This window comes from Neophocaena asiaeorientalis, unplaced genomic scaffold (genome assembly GCF_003031525.2).
Source record: "Neophocaena asiaeorientalis asiaeorientalis breed wild unplaced genomic scaffold, Neophocaena_asiaeorientalis_V1.1 scaffold327, whole genome shotgun sequence".
Classification (NCBI taxonomy): Eukaryota; Metazoa; Chordata; class Mammalia; order Artiodactyla; family Phocoenidae; genus Neophocaena; species Neophocaena asiaeorientalis.
Window position 1 is genome coordinate 6,593,803 of NW_020174560.1, and position 18,041 is coordinate 6,611,843.

At 38.9% G+C, this 18,041-nt stretch overlaps 1 protein-coding gene across 6 annotated transcripts in view; it reads right to left on the reverse strand.

Annotated features, from left to right (window-relative positions):
• The window catches only part of BCAS3 (BCAS3 microtubule associated cell migration factor), a 575,284-nt gene that overhangs the window by 273,103 nt on the left and 284,140 nt on the right, over positions 1-18,041 (reverse strand). For 5 of the 6 annotated variants that reach the window (XM_024757571.1, XM_024757569.1, XM_024757570.1 and 2 more), the window contains exons 21-22: positions 15,144-15,340; positions 8,888-8,985 (exon numbers count right to left, since the gene is read on the reverse strand). In XM_024757571.1, coding sequence (XP_024613339.1) covers positions 8,888-8,985; positions 15,144-15,340 — 295 coding nt within the window. Of the gene's footprint in view, positions 1-1,919; positions 2,290-8,887; positions 8,986-15,143; positions 15,341-18,041 lie in introns of those variants that run through there. The other variant, XM_024757574.1, reaches the window with a different exon arrangement.

The following is an 18,041-nucleotide window of genomic DNA, read 5'->3' on the forward strand; positions in this document are numbered from 1 at the left end:
GAAAAGGTAGGCTTCCCTGGTGCCGCAGTGGTTGAGAGTCCGCCTGCCGATTCAGGGGACGCGGGTTTGTGCCCGGGTCCGGGAAGATCCCACATGCCGCGGAGTGGCTGGGCCCGTGAGCCATGGCCGCTGAGCCTGTGCTCCGCAACGGGAGAGGCCACGACAGTGAGAGGCCCGCGTACCGCAAAAAAAAAAAAGAAAAAAGAAAAGGCATCATCAAAAGGCATATATTTTCAATGAACAGTGCAGGAACAACGAGACATTTGTACGGAAGAAACTGAACCTTGATCCTTGCTTCATATTGTAATAAAAAATAATTTGAAAAGGATAATAGACCTAAATGCAAAGGCCAAAACCATACAATTACTAGAGAAAAGCATCAGAAAACATAAAAGGGAAAACAATGGAAAGTTTGGGTTTCTGCTTTGTCAAAAAACACCAATAAGAAAGTGAAAAGGCAATGAACTGAAAGAACATACTGGCAAAATATCCAATGAAAGACCTTACCCAGAATAGTTAAAGAACCCTTGAAATTCAATAAAGACAGTAGACCCAACAAAAACTGGTGAAAGACTTCACAAATACATTGCAAAAGAAGATATCCAAATCGCCAGCAGGTATATTCAAGGTGCACAACATCAGCATGCATCCGAGAAAAGCAAATTAAAACCACAGTTTACATTCACTAGAACGGCTCCTACGTTGCTGTTCAGAATGAAAAAATGGTATAGTCATTTCGGGATACTTTCTTGGCAGATCCTAATAAAGCTAAACACATGCCTACCTTGTGAGCCAGCACTTCCAATCCTAGGTATAGGCCCCAAAGATATGAACGTATATGCACCCCCGCCCAAAAAAAACAGACTTATACAGAAAAGTTTATAGAAGCTTTATTAGTAATATGCCAAAAGCTAAAAACAACAGGGTAATGGATATATAAACTGTGCTACATTCAAACCACACTGCAATGTAGAAAAAAATGAACTAGTGACACATGCAATACCTGGATGAATCTCGAAAACATTAAGCTGAGTAAAAGAAGCCAGACACAAAAGAGTATGTACAGAATGATTCCATTTACACGAAGTTCAATATAGACAAAGCTAACTTATGATGATAAAAGTCATAGTCTAGGCCAAAGGTAGTCTTGACTGGAAGAGAAATAAAGGAACTTTCTGGCGTGATGGAAATATTCTAACTTGATCTGCCTGGTGATTACATGGGCATAAAAATTGATCAAGCTGTATGCTTAAGATATGTGCGTTTTTGCTATATGTAAACTGTACCCTAATTTTAAAAAATTCTTCAAAGGTGATCTGAAGTATGGATGTATCAATTTTTCAAGCTGGAAGGGACTTTGCAAATAACCTACTTCAATTCTTTTCTTCATTTTATAGAAGCAAGCCTTGGGTTTTGAAGCAAATTCTTAAAGAGGTAGTTCCAAGCAGAGCTGAGACTAGAACCAAAGATTCGTAAGTGACTAGCCACTATTCCTTCCACTGCACCAAGCTTTGAAAACAAAACTGTTCCCGGGAACAATTATTTCCACTTTGATTATTTGCTTTAGTTTTTGTCTGACAGTTTTCAACAATATCCAGGGGAATATCAAGAGCTCTGGTTCCGACTAGTTGTCCGGGTGAGGTCCCAGGCTGCTTTTTAATTGCTCACTGGGCTTTCATATTCAATGGAGAGAGGCTCTTTTGTTTGTTTCTAAGTTTATAGATGGCACCTATAAGCATAAGCCTCAGGCTCTTGGACACAATTTAAAATAGTGTGGCACTAACAGTTTGACACTAATGTCACTAAGACAGATGGAATTCCCGGTTCAGACTTAAACAAATTCTAATACTGCCCCCAATATTGTCCCTCTGCCACCACAGTCTCAGGCAACAGACTACATAAACAGTCCAGCCTTGTATTAAAGATGTAGTAATAAAGGTACAAAAAAGAAGTGCTCGGTTTTTTGGCCCAAAAGTCCCATGTAAATATGTGGTAACCTGGTATATCAACAGTAGGGAGAATTCCATCAATTCCTTCTCAAAATGCTTAGGAAAGACTTAAAGTCATGTCAAGGACTTGGTGCTTGCAACAGAGAAAGCAAAGGCGAGGTTTCAGTTGACACAAAGATTTATTCAAAGAAGTAATGTGTCATCAGAAAAGACTTTCCCGGCAGCTTCTTCTACTTCTGTTTACAGTTTCTTCATTTTCAAGTGGGGCAATGATTTTTTCCTTAATTATGCTGAGCTAAAATTTTCCACATTGTTAACTTGAATTTCATCTTCTAACATCCTATAAATATTAGAAAGAAGAATGAGAGGAATATTTAAATCAGAAGGAGAGAGATGTGACTGAGCACTTTTCTGATGAGAAATCTAGGTCTTTTCCCTATATTCTTAATCTCTAAAATTTATTTTTGATTCTCTACAGGCAGTAGGTATTCATTAGATTAGAGCTGAAATAATGCACAGACTTCCTCATTTCTAATTAAAAAGCCAATCTTAATATCTTAGTTTGAATATTTACTGTTTAAAGTATAAATAGTGTCAAAGTAAAAGTACTGACCTCTTTCTTCCCCTCTGAGGGACTCTGTTCACAGGTCAGGACTAAGCCTTCTTTTAATTTCACCCTCATCCATAATCCTCTTACTGATCCCACATAGGCTTTGAATACCCAAGGTACAAGTATGCCTGGAGTTTTCGTCACCTTATAATCACAAAGAATATCTGGAACTCTATTAAATGAAAACCATATTGTTTATTCAAAGAAATATCTCAACATTTCAAAAGAACTTTATATCCTTTATATCTGGGAATTATTTTAGGAAATAATTTGAACACATTCCTGCCAAAAGAGGTGAAACAAATTTTTACATAGGGAAACTTAAATTCTTTTTACAGATGCAGAGAAGAATGGATAGGTAGGAAACATGACTTGTTGAAGGTTTCAGCAAAAGTTCAAGACCATTATAACATCATGGCTTCTGTCACTCAGTTCTAGTTTTAAAATCATGGAGCTGGATTAATCTCCCAAATATATAAGCAGCTCATGCACCTCAATATCAAAAAAACCAAACAACCCAATCCAAAAATGGTCAAAAGACCTAAACAGACATTTCTCCAAAGAAGATATAGATTGCCAACAAATACATGAAAGGATGCTCAACATCACTAATCATTAGAGAAATTCAAATCAAAACTACAGTGAGGGGCTTCCCTGGTGGCGCAGTGGTTGAGAGTCCGCCTGCCAAAATGCCGCGGAGCGGCTGGGCCCGTGAGCCATGGCCGCTAAGCCTGCGCGTCCGGAGCCTGTGCTCCCCAACGGGAGAGGCCATAACGGTGAGAGGCCCGCGTACCACAAAAAAAAACAAAACAAAACTACAATGAGGTATCACCTCACGCTGGTCAGAATGGCCATCATCAAAAAGTCTACAAACAATAAATGCTGGAGAGGGTGTGGAGACAAGGGAACCCTCTTGCACTGTTGGTGGGAATGTAAATTGGTACAGCCACTATGGAGAACAGTATGGAGGTTCCTTAAAAAACTAAAAATAGAATTACCATATGACCCAGCAATCCCACTACTGGGCATACACCCAGAGAAAACCATAATTCAAAAAGAGCCATGTAGCACAATGTTCACTGCAGCGCTATTTACGATAGCCAGGACATGGAAGCAACCTAAGTGTCCATCGACAGATGAATGGATAAAGATGTGGCACATATATACAATGGAGTATTACTCAGCCATGAAAAGAAATGATATTGAGTTACTTGTAGTGAGGTGGATGGACCTAGAGTCTGTCATACAGAGTGAGGTAAGTCAGAAAGAGAAAAACAAATACTGTATGCTAATGCATATATATGAACGCAAGAGAGAGGGGATGTGGGGATATATGTATACGTAGAGCTGATTCACTTCGTTACACAGCAGAAACTAACACACCACTGTAAAGCAGTTATACTCCAATAATGATGTTAAAAAAAAAAAAAAGTCACGGAGCTAAGTGGCCTCACCATGGTAGACCAAATGGCGTTTCTTATAACTCTCTTGCTTCTTACCACCAGCAGCTCTTGTGCCTCTGATGGCTTTAAGATGCAATAACTAAGTTTGTCTGCCTCAGATTGAAACGACAACTGTAGATACAGTGAAATACAGTCCTTAGGAATATGCTTCCCCCAGCGCATCAGAAAAATCTCTGTAAGATAAAAGCATGCCTCTATCAGAATGTCCCTCCAGCAGAAATTTGACTCCTCAAATAATATCCTTGTTGCCTACCCAACCATACTCTTCTAATGAGTATTATTTGTTCTTTTAAGGGTCTGATGCACCAAATGCCAAATACACAAAGTAGGCACAGTTGATCATTATAAAATCAATCAAATCAAACCAGTTTCCATTTTCTTCAAGCAAACATATTATTTCGCTTTCCAGAAGAATTGGTGCTGGAAGCCTGAATTAATTAATTCCTTAGAAATCATTTAGATGACTGCAATTGTACAACAAAAATAACATTTCTCTTGAGTCAAGAACAACAACAAATACCAGGTCTGCAACTCTGTCCCTATTTAGTGGAATGCTTGAAGTAGCACCAATACCTTATGTACCAAAAAGCCTGCTCTAAAGAATAAGAGCTCACTTTACTTATCTGTCACAATTTTCCCTCTCCTACTGTCATCTGCCTCAGGAATGTACATCAATGCTGCTCTTACCACTTCTAATAACATTTTCTCTATAAAATGTTTACTTTAGTGGAGTTTGACAAAGATGTCTGCTCTTCATACAAGTCAGGCATAAGTTTGTCTTTAAATCTCAGTTGCTTTGAGTTCTTCCTCGGTAAACACCAATTTCCATAGTAAAACTACAAACGAGGACAAACAAACTTAGGATGAACCAGATCTTTCTAGGCTCTTTGTGTGGATGACTCAAAAGCAATTAGAGTTGTTATTAAGTTATCCAACAAGTACAGCCTGCAAGGCCTGGAACAAGTACTTCAGTCACCAATGTGGGAAACAAGTTTGAACAGGACATTGACAGTACTTTTTTTTTTTTCTTCAGGTCCTACACTTTTATCAAAAGAAGGACACATGTTATAAAGGACAAAGGGAAGAAATTCTTAGTTACCTAACCGGGAATGTTAGGAAAAAAAGGAATGTACAGAGGGGGAAAAAAAGAAAAGTAAGTAATCCATGCATTGCTTTGTCTAGACATACTAAGATTCCGACACTGATGTCAATCAGTTGGACCGGAAAGATGGAGCAGTTCATTCAAATCCCATTTGTTCTGGGTAGACCGTGTGTATGGATAAATCCTATAAAGTCCATTTCCAGAATGGTCTTCTCCTCAGTCAAGAAGGGAACCTCATACAATTATCTAAACTCAAAACCTGAGGTAGGACAGTATCTTTTGAAACTCCAAAGATCAGATGAAACATGTCATGGGAAGCAACATCTACATATAAAGCAGTTTAGATCTGCTGAGTCTAAAATACACATATATAGAGAGAGAGAGACAGCAAGAAGCTGGTTCACAGGTATCTAAAGGCATGGAATTTACACTGTGCCTAAATTATCAAAGTTAATAAGTGAAAAACATGTAGTTTAGGTAATATATTGCCATGTGAAGGAGTGAAGCACAAACATATTAGATGATCAAGAAAAAAAAAATTTGCTAGCAAGAGTGGCACGATGCCCTGCTGATCTCTTTTAGTTTTAGTAGAATAACACCGCAGTATACACATATACCTAGAACAGAACATACAGACCCAAGGTTTAAATAATATTTTCACTTTGAAAATTGTCACGGCCATCAAAAGATGTGATAGTGTCACATTAAACTTTTAAATACTATGCTTCTGAAAAGTACTTAGATGAAAAATAATTATACTACCACTGGTTTAGACAGACAGAGCAAGAGCTGCCACTAAAATAAAGGTAACCAGAATAAGGGTTACCTTTCACAATTGAAAGGGATTATAAACACATGAAAGTCTTTTCCCAGAAAGGTGATGTTGTTAAAAGAGAGATTCAAGAATATTTCAGATAACTTAATTGATGGCGGATGCATGTCAGGCTGTCAAAGGAAGACCTTCAGTGTTAACATTTTGAGACAACACTTACTGGAATGCTTAAATGATTGAGCTGCTCCAGGGTGACATTTTTCTCATACTTTTTACACTTTTACTGGTAATGGAGAAAAAAAATATGCCATAGGAACAATTAAAAAGACAATACGTTTAGTCGTATAAATTGCTTGACGGTAAGACAAAGCAATGAACCCTGATAAGAGGAGATGCCACACTGGTCATATCCCTCTAAGCAAAGGCAATCAAAACTCCAGATTAGCATCTTCGTAATATGCAGCTGCCTCCAATGCATGGGTCATAATCAGAGACGCACTTCCTGGCTTAGGAGCAATTATAAAAATATGCTATACTCTTTTTAGTAGAAGAATCTAAAACGGAATTTCCCCATAAACTTCCTTTCATAAAGCACCCAAATCAGAGTTTGAGATTAGCAGATGCAAACTATTATATACAGAATGGATAAACAATAAAGTCCTACTGTATACCACAGGGAACTATATTCAATATCCTGGGATAAACCACAATGGAAAAGAATATGAAAAAGAATGTATATATGTATAACTGAGTCACTTTGCTGTACAGCAGAAATTAACACAACATTGTAAATCAACTATACTTCAATAAAATAAATTTCAAAAAAAGAACCCAAATCATCTAACCTCTATCTTGTTATCTCTATCGTTTCTCAATAGAAAGTAAGACTGTTAAATAAGTGGTCCTACTAGATAGAAGTAGATGAAGTTTCCCCAACAAAACATCATTCACCCACTTAAAAAACATGTTCAACAAAAGGGACGCAAACCATTTGAGAGGTAGAGGATAATTCATAGAAGTCTAATCCCTCATTTATGGGGTTTCCTTAGCTCAGCTAGAGAACGTAGCACACACATTTCATTTCTCTGGCTGTCATTCTGAAAGGAGCTATAGTTTTCTGGAATGAAAAGAGGCCGAGAAAAATAATACAGCTTGGTCACCAAGAAGTCCTTCTCTACTCCAAAGATTAGTACTGTCAGGCAGAGGCTCAGAGTTGGAGAACAATATCCTAGAAACTCCTACATGTTTTTCTGATGGAAATCTGAGTAAATCAAAGGCAAAGACTGAATCCCCTGCTCAAACATCAACTTAAAAACTCTTCTTGCAACAGAGTAAAACAAAACTATGGTTGCAATAGTTCACTGAAGTTCCTTTCTGTGGCATGAGAGAACTTTACAAAGAGCTAAAATTGAGATAATGATATGTGATAAATACAAGTCTTAACCCAGAATTGTGCACTGAATATGGCACATTTAATAACACACATGGGAACTGCTTTAGTGACATGTGTTTCACTTGACCAATAGCTCGTTACCTGATGCTAAAACATTAACAATATGGCAGTTTAATAATGTAAAAAAACAAAAAACCAATACCCCCAAACCAACAAAGCCTACTACTGAAATCTTGAATAAAATACTTCAGGTTAAAATACATCATTTCCAGGATTCACAATTGTAAATGATAATTTCATATGAGCAGGATCTGTTAGCACTGACAGACTGAAACTATCAAAAAGATTTATTGTTTAAGTCACCTATCTCAATATCTCATTCAGTGCAAGGCTAGAGACCTTAGATATTTCTGTGCTTGTTTCCAGGGGACTACCCTGGTTGCCAAGTTAAAGCAGAGGAACAAGTATGAGTTCTCCAAAGTAGGAGTTTACATTAAGAATGAAAGCACAGCCCTGGAAGTGGATAGCTCAATCAGACACAAGGTACAATCCACTGACAAATAGTTCAGAAAGCCAAGAAAACGTACGAAACCCATGAGCTTTCGAACTTCAAAACACATCCAGAGACAGAACCAGAAACAGAAGCTTTGGTCTTTTAAAAGAGACCTTCACAAATCAGGTTTGTGTTTGTTTCCTTTTTCTTTCACATTTTAAGCCTCAATCAAGTCAGCTGTCTCTAGGGATTTTGAAATTGCTATAGATTAAAATCCTCTCTGACTCAACTGTTTGACTAATGTCGAGGGTTTAATAATTCTACTTATAAGAGACTTTTTTGATGAAACCCTGCTGTATGCTGTCTTCAGATGCGCCACAGATGCACCATATATAAAGCATCACTGTCCTTATTTTCTTTATGACTGCATTTAGAGATGAGAAAATGTATTATTACGAGCAGTTCTATTATTTGGCAGACCTGGCAGAAAACAGTTTTACAATACTAATGTAGCAACTATCACCTATAGAGACAAAGACCTACTTCCAGGTACTGATGACACATATTCATGGCTTGCTTCCAAGGATAGGAAGTTAATCATTGTGATAGATAGAGTTAAGTTAATGAATTTCTAAACTTTATGCTTTCAATAATAAAACCATTTAAGCTATAGCATTTGGACTCTCTACTTCCACAGATCAGGCACTTTGATACTCAACAGGTTGAGTAAATTGAATCCATATATTGTATTTACGTTCTCTGTCAAGGTTGCTTCTCCACATTTGAGAGATCAAAGGCAAAACAGTCATCAAGCTGTAGCCTTCAATACTGTGTTCATGACATTTAATCAAGTGCCAACTCCACCGCATCATTCACCAACCTGAACAATATTTAAATGCATGGCGTCGTTTAGCAGCAAATGTAGGCACAGTACTGTTTTAATACACACACACACACCCCTCACACGCACACGTGCACACACAACTGCACGTGCACACGCAGCCAGCCCTCCCCACCACCCCCGAAAAAAGAAGAGGAAGGTGGCAAAAAAGAAATTAAAAATGCACAGAAATACGCAGTAAACACTTTGGAGGTAGTTTTCTACCTGAGGCAGCATCAATCACGGTGGAAATTCCCCTTCGATCAGACACTGGACGGGATGACCCTGGCATGCTGACTGGGTCAGAGCGGACTGGCTGGATCCTGCAATGCAATTTAATTTAATTCACGTATGTTACTGGCATCAAAACTGTCGCTGGCTACAACAGATCTTAAATCAGGAACGCTGGAATAGCCCAATCCATTAAAGAACCATTCATTCTAAAACAAGGCAAACAGTGGAGCTGCAGTCCCTTATTCTCATAGAAGGCTAAAGCACAGCATTCTCTACACTCTAGACCTCTTCTTCTCTTTGTATGTTTTCAATAGGTTTTAAGCAAGGGACTGAAAAACTGAAATTAATTTAAAGGGATAAATGAAGCAGCATGGGAGAGGACACAAAACACATTATACTGAAAACTTTGGCATTTGCAAAGGAGATGAAAAGTTTTGAGAATCTTCAAATTCATGAATAGAACCATGCCTTCCTTAAAAGATAGCATTAATAGATACAAATTTTGAGTCACTCCCTTAAAATCCTTAATGAAAGTTACTTTATATATGACAACAAGCATAGGATAACAAAGCTGTGCTGGGATCTGGCTGCCAGGGGGTTAGCCAGGATTACTACTATCTAACTGAGTTACCTCCATAAAATCATCAATTAGCATTGAAGAATCAATTAGAGTCTCAGCAAAATTGCAATTTACTACATACAATTTCAAGTTGCTTGGGAATGGCAAATCTATAAATGCCAAGAGTCTATTTCCAGCTGTATTAGATTAATACTATTCACACAAAAATTTCTGTATGGCTAAAAGACTTGAGAGGCCCAGGCAACTTAAAGGACTAAAGACTTGTTATAACAATATAAGCATGCATTTTTGGCGATTCGTTCATTCAGTAAGTATTTGCTGAATATTAATCATGTGTCAGTATTATTCTAGGAACAAGCAGAAACAAAACACGAAATACAAAGTCTGTGTGCAGATATATAGTATAGCATATGGACATTCAGGACTGATGCAAAAGAAAACTGGAGTGTGAAAATGAATGAAATAGGTAATGAAAGCTCAGAATGAAGAAATGGGGGGAGGAATGTACAGCCCACAGCAGATCGAGATGATCTTATGGCGCTGTAACAGAAATTGGCCTGGAGGGGTGGGATACGGAGGGTGGGAGGGAGGGAGACGCAAGGGGGAAGAGATATGGGAACATATGTATATGTATAACTGATTCACTTTGTTATAAAGCAGAAACGAACACACCATTGTAAAGCAATTATACTCCAATAAAGATGTAAAAAAAAAAAGAAATTGGACCTGTATACAGTCTTAGGATGTGTATATATGCAAAGGGGCAAGAAGTGCCCTTTAAACATAGAACTAGAACAAGTGAACCCTTGGAATTGTGACCAAGCATGATAAATGGAGGGCATCTTGAGGAGCATGATTTGGCTTAAGCATAGGGTTTATAGTGGATACTGGTGGAAGATAAGAATCGATAAGCACCATGGGACAGATTATAGAAGCCTGACATACCAATTATGGACTACAGAAAAAGAGTCCTTTTTTTTTTTTTTTTTTTTTTAATTTTGCTTTTTACATTTAGATCCGTGATCCACTGAGTTAATCTTTGTGAAGAGGTATTTTTGTATGTTTTTTAAATAAATTTATTTATTTATTTTTGGCTGCACTGGGTCTTCGCTGCTGTGCAGGGGCTTTTTCTAGTTGCAGAGAGTGGGGGCTCCTCTTCGTTGCGGTGCGCGGGCTTCTCATTGCGGTGGCTTCTCTTGTTGCGGAGCACGGGCTCTAGGTGCACAGGCTTCAGTAGTTGTGGCACACGGGCTCAGTAGTTGTGGCTCACGGGCTCAGTAGTTGTGGCTCACGGGCTCTAGAGCGCGGGCTCAGTAGTTGTGGCACATGCGCTTGGTTGCTCCGTGGCATGTGGGAATTGACAGGCGGATTCTTAACCACTGTGCCACCAGGGAAGTCCCAAAAGAGTCCTTACTGAAAGCACAGCTCGAATGTATATGCATTTGTTGTATGAAAGAAAGAAATGGGGCGGGGGGATGAAAAATGATGCATTTGATCTAGTACTGGAAGTTGGAAATGTTGATGATCACTGCTGTAGTGGACGATAATGGTGCCCTAACCAGTATGCCTTCTGCCCCAGGTCATTTTCCCAAGCCAGTCATGGTAATCCCATCATCTCATGGTGAGATTAATTAGCTCAGGGATGGGCAGGCCGAACCAAATGAGGGCCAGTGAGAAGAGAGGAAGAGTTCATTTGAAGTTTCTAGAAGAGATGTTTTCTGGGTCTTATAAGAAACAAGAAGCTAGTCTGTTAGACATGCCCAGTGCATGCAAATCAAAGCTCCTTCCCAATCTAAATAATTTATGTGGCCTAATAATTTTCCTATTATTAATTCACTTTATAGCATTGGAGTTTCTGAATCATCCAGAGTTGTGGGTGGGGTATGGACTGGGCTATAGATGAAAGAAGATTGGCCAAGAATTGATGTGTTGAAGCTGGGCAACGGATACACAGGGGTTAATTCTATTATTCTCTTTAACTTTACATATTTTTATATATGCTTGAAATTTTTCCATAATAATAATTTAAAAAAGACCAAAAAAAACCTGGTGGGAGTGATGGAAATGTCCTAGAATTAGACTGGGGGATGTAGCACAACATAGTGAATGTACTAAAGCCACTGAATTGTACAGTGAATTTTATGTTATGTGAATTATATATCAACTAAAATAATATGATTAAGGTGTGACGATCTAGTGTATCACACAGTGACTATGGTTAATAAAACTGTATTATATAACTGAAGTTTGCTAAAAGAGTAGAAGTTAAATGTTCTCACACACAGAAAATTCACAACATACATATATAAAATGTATCAGTTGATGGATGTATTAATTAACTAGATGAAAAAATAAAATGATAAGATGAAACTGATTTCTTAGGAGCTAATCTTGAATGAAAAACTAGGTTCTATATTTCACTTTCTTTTACATTATCTATTTCTCAGGTCTATTAATAAATATTTCATTGACCTTTTTAACGAGTTAAATCCCTATTCCAAATAAGGAGCTGGTATGAGGCTAGCCATGCCTAACAGCCATGCCTGTTATAGATATGACAGCCACCAATACACCTGACTGTTGCCATTTTGGTTAGGATACAGGGAGGCAGAATACCACAGCATCAAGTAATCCTTAGCAATATGAGGTATAGGACAAGGTACCAGGTGTAAAGGGTCAGTTGAGCCAAAAAATCTAAACAAGTCTTCACAATTTAAAGGAGAAGGTACAGGGCCGCATCCCTGGTGGCACAGTGGTTAAGAATCCGCCTGCCAGTGCAGGGGACACGGGTTCGAGCCCTGGCCCGGGAAGATCCCACATGCCACAGAGCAACTAAGCCCATGCGCCACAACTACTGAGCCTACGCTCTAGAGCCCACGAGCCACAACTACTGAGCCCACGTGCCACAACTACTGAAGCCCGCGTGCCTAAAGCCCACGCTCGGCAACAAGAGAAGCCACCACAACGAAGTGTAGCCCCCGCTCACCACAGCTAGGGAAAGCCCGTGCGCAGCAAGGAAGACCCAACGCAGCCAAAAATAAATTAATAAAAATAAATTAAAGAAAGAAAGAAAGAAAGAAGAAGGTAAAGTCAACAGACATACTGCCATTGTGCATAAGCCTAAAGCAATGTAGGACCAGAGGTGAGGAGCTGGGATAAAGTGACAGTGGACAGGAGTGAGGAGAATACAAAGAGTGGGATTTCTAACTGGATGCTGGGCAGGAAATGGTACTAAACGGGACACATAACTGAAATGATGTGAGGTAAATCTGAATTTTCCACCAAAACTGTGTTCTAATGGGGTTAAGGTCATAACCAAGGGCCTATATGCTTACATGTTTAAATATAAACTACAAGTGAAATAAAAAAAACTTATAAACCTGGGACTAACATAAAGGTTTCTAATATTTATTTATTTATTATTATTATTTTTTTTTGCTGTACGTGGGCCTCTCACTGTTGTGGCCTCTCCCGTTGTGGAGCACAGGCTCCGGAAGCGCAGGCTCAGCGGCCATGGCTCACGGGCCCAGCCGCTCCGCGGCATGTGGGATCTTTCCAGACTGGGGCACGAACCCGTGTCCCCTGCATTGGCAGGCGGACTCTCAACCACTGCGCCACCAGGGAAGCCCGGTTTCTAGTATTTATATGTTCCCAACAAATAGGACAGAAACAATTTAAATACCGGGAGCTCTTTAGTATAAGAAAAAGAAAAGTCCCTGAGGAAATTTCTGGAAGGATTTCAGGAATAAAGCTCTGTCTGAAGAAGCAAGTTAGAGAATGAAGAACTGTATCTGAAATAAGGGGTAAGAAAGCTAGGGGAGGTCAAAAACAAAGGAACAGGGGTAAGAACAGGGATAAGAAAGCTAGGGGAGGTCAAAAACAAAGGAACAGGGGTAAGAACAGGGATAAGAAAGCTAGGGGAGGTCAAAAACAAAGGAACAGGGGTAAGAACAGGGATAAGAAAGCTAGGGGAGGTCAAAAACAAAGGAACAGGGGACTTCCCTGGCAGTCCAGTGGTTAGGACTTCACCTTCCAGTGCAGGGGGTGCGTGTTCGACTCCTGGTCGGGGAGCTAAGATCCCACATGCCTTGTGGCCAAAAAACCAAAACAGAAAACAGAAGCAATATTGTAATAAATTCAATAAAGACTTTAAAAATGGTTCACATCAAAAAAAAAAAAAACTTTAAAAACAAAAAAAGAAACAAACAAAAAACCCAAAGGAACAGAGCTGTGTATACAGGAGCTGAGGATGTCCTCCAAAGAAAAGGGACAGGGTCTTATCAGAGTAGCGGGTGACAATCAACAGAAAGAAAAAAAGGTGGGGGGAGAATCTTGTGAATACTTTAGTAAAGAGAATAAACATAGTTTTATGGGTCTATTTTATTAACATTTAAGTAACAAAATAACCTATAAAAACATCTGAATATGCACTTATTCACTAAGCTGAGGATTGACTCTACTTGACTTTCTGAAACTGGATCATATTTTATAATTAGTACCTATGAAAAATGGTCTAGCACTCACTGTATTGTCACTATTGCCTCACATCTTAGGGAGAAGTGCCACTTCTAGAAAGCTGAAGAAAATATACTGAACCAAAAAACACAAAAATGTATGGAAGAAATAAAATACAAAGAAAACTAAAATACTGGGCTTCCCTGGTGGCGCAGTGGTTGAGAGTCCGCCTGCTGATGCAGGGGACGCGGGTTCGTGCCCCAGTCCGGGAAGATCCCACATGCCGCGGAGCGGCTGGGCCCGTGAACCATGGCCGCTGCGCCTGCGCGACCGGAGCCTGTGCTCCGCAACGAGAAAGGCCACAACAGTGAGAGGCCCGCGTACCACAAAAAAAAAAAAAAAAAAAACACAAAACTAAAATACTTAGGTATTACAGGAGACATGTTTCATTATATGAGTTATTCTTAAAGAAGAAATATCTAGGCCTAATCCACCTCTGCAACAGCTTTTGCATTGTTATAAAGATTTGTTATTAATGTTGACAAAGAAGTAGAATAAAAACATATTTCCAACATAGGATTAGGACACATATTTCCACAATTTTTAAAAAAGAGTTGCAAGAAAAAGGTCAGAGGGCTATTTTAGATTCAAATAAAAATACACTGCAGAATTTTTTTTTAAAAGAACACAAGGAAAGGGAGATTATATTGCATTAGACTGAGCCCTTCACTGTCTGTTGTATCCTAATGTGTCAAGTCTTGGTGTAACAAATTAAACTGCTAAGCAAACAGAAGAGCACAAAAGTCAAAAAGTTCTCAATTACATTAAAAAAATGCTAATAATAAAAAGCATACTCTGTAAACTACTGTGATTCTTACAAGTAAGAATCGAGAATATATATGATGAAAATATAGCAAGACAGATAAAGAGATAGATATTAGAAATATGAGAGAGGCATCATAAAATAAGACGGCTTTAAAAAGTACACTGAATATTAGATTTAGGGAAGTACAATCCAGAACACAAATATTTATTGGATGTGATAAGATCTCACATAAGATCCCCAGTGATAATGATGAACCACAAGTTACACTGCATGTATTCTGCAATGTGATACAGCGTCAAAAGGGGAAATGCAAATATTATCTAAGATGTTAACGACAAATGAACATATTAATGTGTTCAAATCACTCTCTAGTTCTTATTTCTTACCTGAGACTGTTGAGATCAAGATCATCTGTATCAAAATCCGAAAGGGGCTGTGGAGTATCACTTGGACCATGAGACTGCAACACAGATGAACTGGATGATATGACTGTGGTTTGGCCTGAGGGATGGATGGTTTTGAACTGGAACTGTGGACCCATCCACAGACGTCTGTGGGGTCCGGTGTGCGTTACAATTTCTACCTGGAACAGATTAGGAATCATGATTGAAATGTATTAGGCTCTCCCTTTGAGAGCCTTTCATGATCCACCCCGTCACCCCAGTCTCAGCTCTGAACACTCACATTCTCCAAGAAGCCCATCTTAACCAAGTGGAAGAGGGACAGGGCATCTACAATCAAAAGGTGATGACAGGGACTTCCCTGATGGTGCAGTGGTTAAGAAGCTGTCTTGCAACGCAGGGGACACTGGTTCAATCCCTGGTCGGGGAACTAAGATCCCACATGCTGCAGGGCAACTAAACCCGCATGCTGCAACTGGAGAGCCTGTGTGCTGCAACTACAGAGCCCATGTGCTCTGGAGCCTGCACACCGTAACAAAAGATCCCGTGTGCTGCAACTAAGACTAGGCGCAGTCAAAAAAATAATAATAATAAATAAATATATATATATTTTTTAAAAAGGTGATGACAGTAGCAACCTATAGAGACATTCACTACATCCCTCTACAGGTTCTCACCAAAATATATCAATACCAGAAACTCGTTTTGTGTATGTGTAAATATATGTGTGTATATGTAAACACAAATACACACACACACACACATGCACCCCACATATATAACACAAAAATCACATGAGAATAAAAGGATCAGTTGCCTGCCTCATATACCGAGCACTGGCTCCCTAGGGACTACGTTTTTCACTCATTCTAGACAGTACTTACCACTTTGTGGGCATGCAGTGAATACTACACCTATCAATCCACAGATTAAAAGTAATTCCTTCATTGAGGACCAAGCTCATGACAAATGTGAAGTTGTTCTTGAACTATCCAAGGAAAAGAAAAGGTCTGAAATAATTTAATACCCAAAGCCAGTTTCTTTCCACAATTAAACACCATAATATTTACTGCCCTCAAAATCCTCCAAATTTCATTTTTAATGTAAGAGAGGACTATATATTTTCCCTCAAACTAGATTTGTCTTCAAAATACCATTTCTTAATTAGATTGTTTTCTCAACTACCATGAACATTCACATAGGTATTTTAAATGCTGCAAAACAGTAATAACAGAATGCTTTATGAACTTCATGCTCTAAGGAGGGGGTATGGAATGTTGCCAATATTAGACAATGCAGAGAGTAAGACAGAGGGTAAAACCTAAAAATAAACATGTGATTTTACAAATGAGCGACTTGAATAAGAGACTAAATATGCAAACCTTTGGTAAAACACTATTTCTCGATGTCTTGTAATGGCTACATCCACGTCTGTATACATACTTTATGGAACTGACTTGCCGTGTGCCTTAGTTTTGCCCTGAGTTCTTTTATATTTAATCACATTTCTCTGATTGCAGTGATTAATTCTTAACAAAATGTAACTGAAAAGGTTCACGGAGTGCAGCTCTGTGTTTGTAAGTCCTAAGGGGCAAAAGCATCACGGTCTTGGAACAATATTCACATTCCCACTAATCACAGGGAGAAAACTACTCAGATTTAGGACAGTGATTTCTCATTCAAGAAGTTGTATTCAGCAATGTAAATGAGGCCACAGATAAAGCATTCTGTGTATTTTAAGCTCAAAACCATCAGTGTCACAGAGCCGAGAGGTAAACAGATGCCTGTGCAATTTTACTGAGGCAATGGCCAGATGTTCCTGCTCACTCTCCTGTTGTATGCAGTACAAACATGTTGTAGATACTTTCACACTGACAGCACACATTACCCCTTTTTCTAATTGAAAAGTGGAAGTGAAGGACAGTGGTTTCTTTGCCAGCATTCTTTTTTTTTTTAAATTTATCGTGGTATCCTCAAGAAATGATGTATCTCCATATGCATCAAGCTCCTTCAAGGATCTTCCTGGGAGTATTTTTGGTGTGATGAAATGTATGTCACCTAGAAACAATTTGATTCTCCAGTTCCCAGATTCCCTTTAGTTTTTTGGGCTCCCTTCCCTGAGAAAGCAATGAAACTGCACCCGGCCTCCACTGAGGCACCTGTCTGATGAAAAGCCGCTGGATTGGTAATCTGAGACCAGTCATTAACTTCACCAAATGATGTCAGACTTGAGACAGACATAACAGCATTTGTAATGAAGTCACTTGTAATCTCATCATTTTGAAATCTGCCTGAGTATCTTTTATTTCAAAGCCCTTGAGATGAAGACAGCTTCACCTAGCACGGAGAGGAAGGGTCAGTCGAAGCTGTTAGAGGACTGGTTTTGAGACCGCTAGAAGCGGCATTACAGGAGCTTAGGAAAGGAAAGCCAGGCGGGCACTTGTGTAGATTAGAATGCCTAACTTTCCTAATCAAAGTATGGGCCCAATCTTCAGAAATTGTTGCCTCCACAAAAAAAAAGCCCAAAGACTGTTGAAAGGCTTCACTGTTTTAACAAGGCCAATTCTTATTTTAATCCAAACAGTCCATCTGAAATCCAAGGTCCTGGGGGATATGAATGGATTGTTTGAAAGATAGCATATTTTATGCTCTCTGTGTGAACGCTAATGTACACACATATATACATATGTATACGTGTGTGTATAAAATATATGTATCCCTGCAGCAGTATTTATGAGAAATTCTTAATATGGAAAGACAACTGATTATTTCTTGGGGAACCTAAAAAAATCCCAATTCTGCCCATTTTCCTCTAAGGAAAATAATTTTTAAAATTCAAGAAAAAAAGAGCTAATGGATCTCTGTTTTCTGTCACTTCAACAG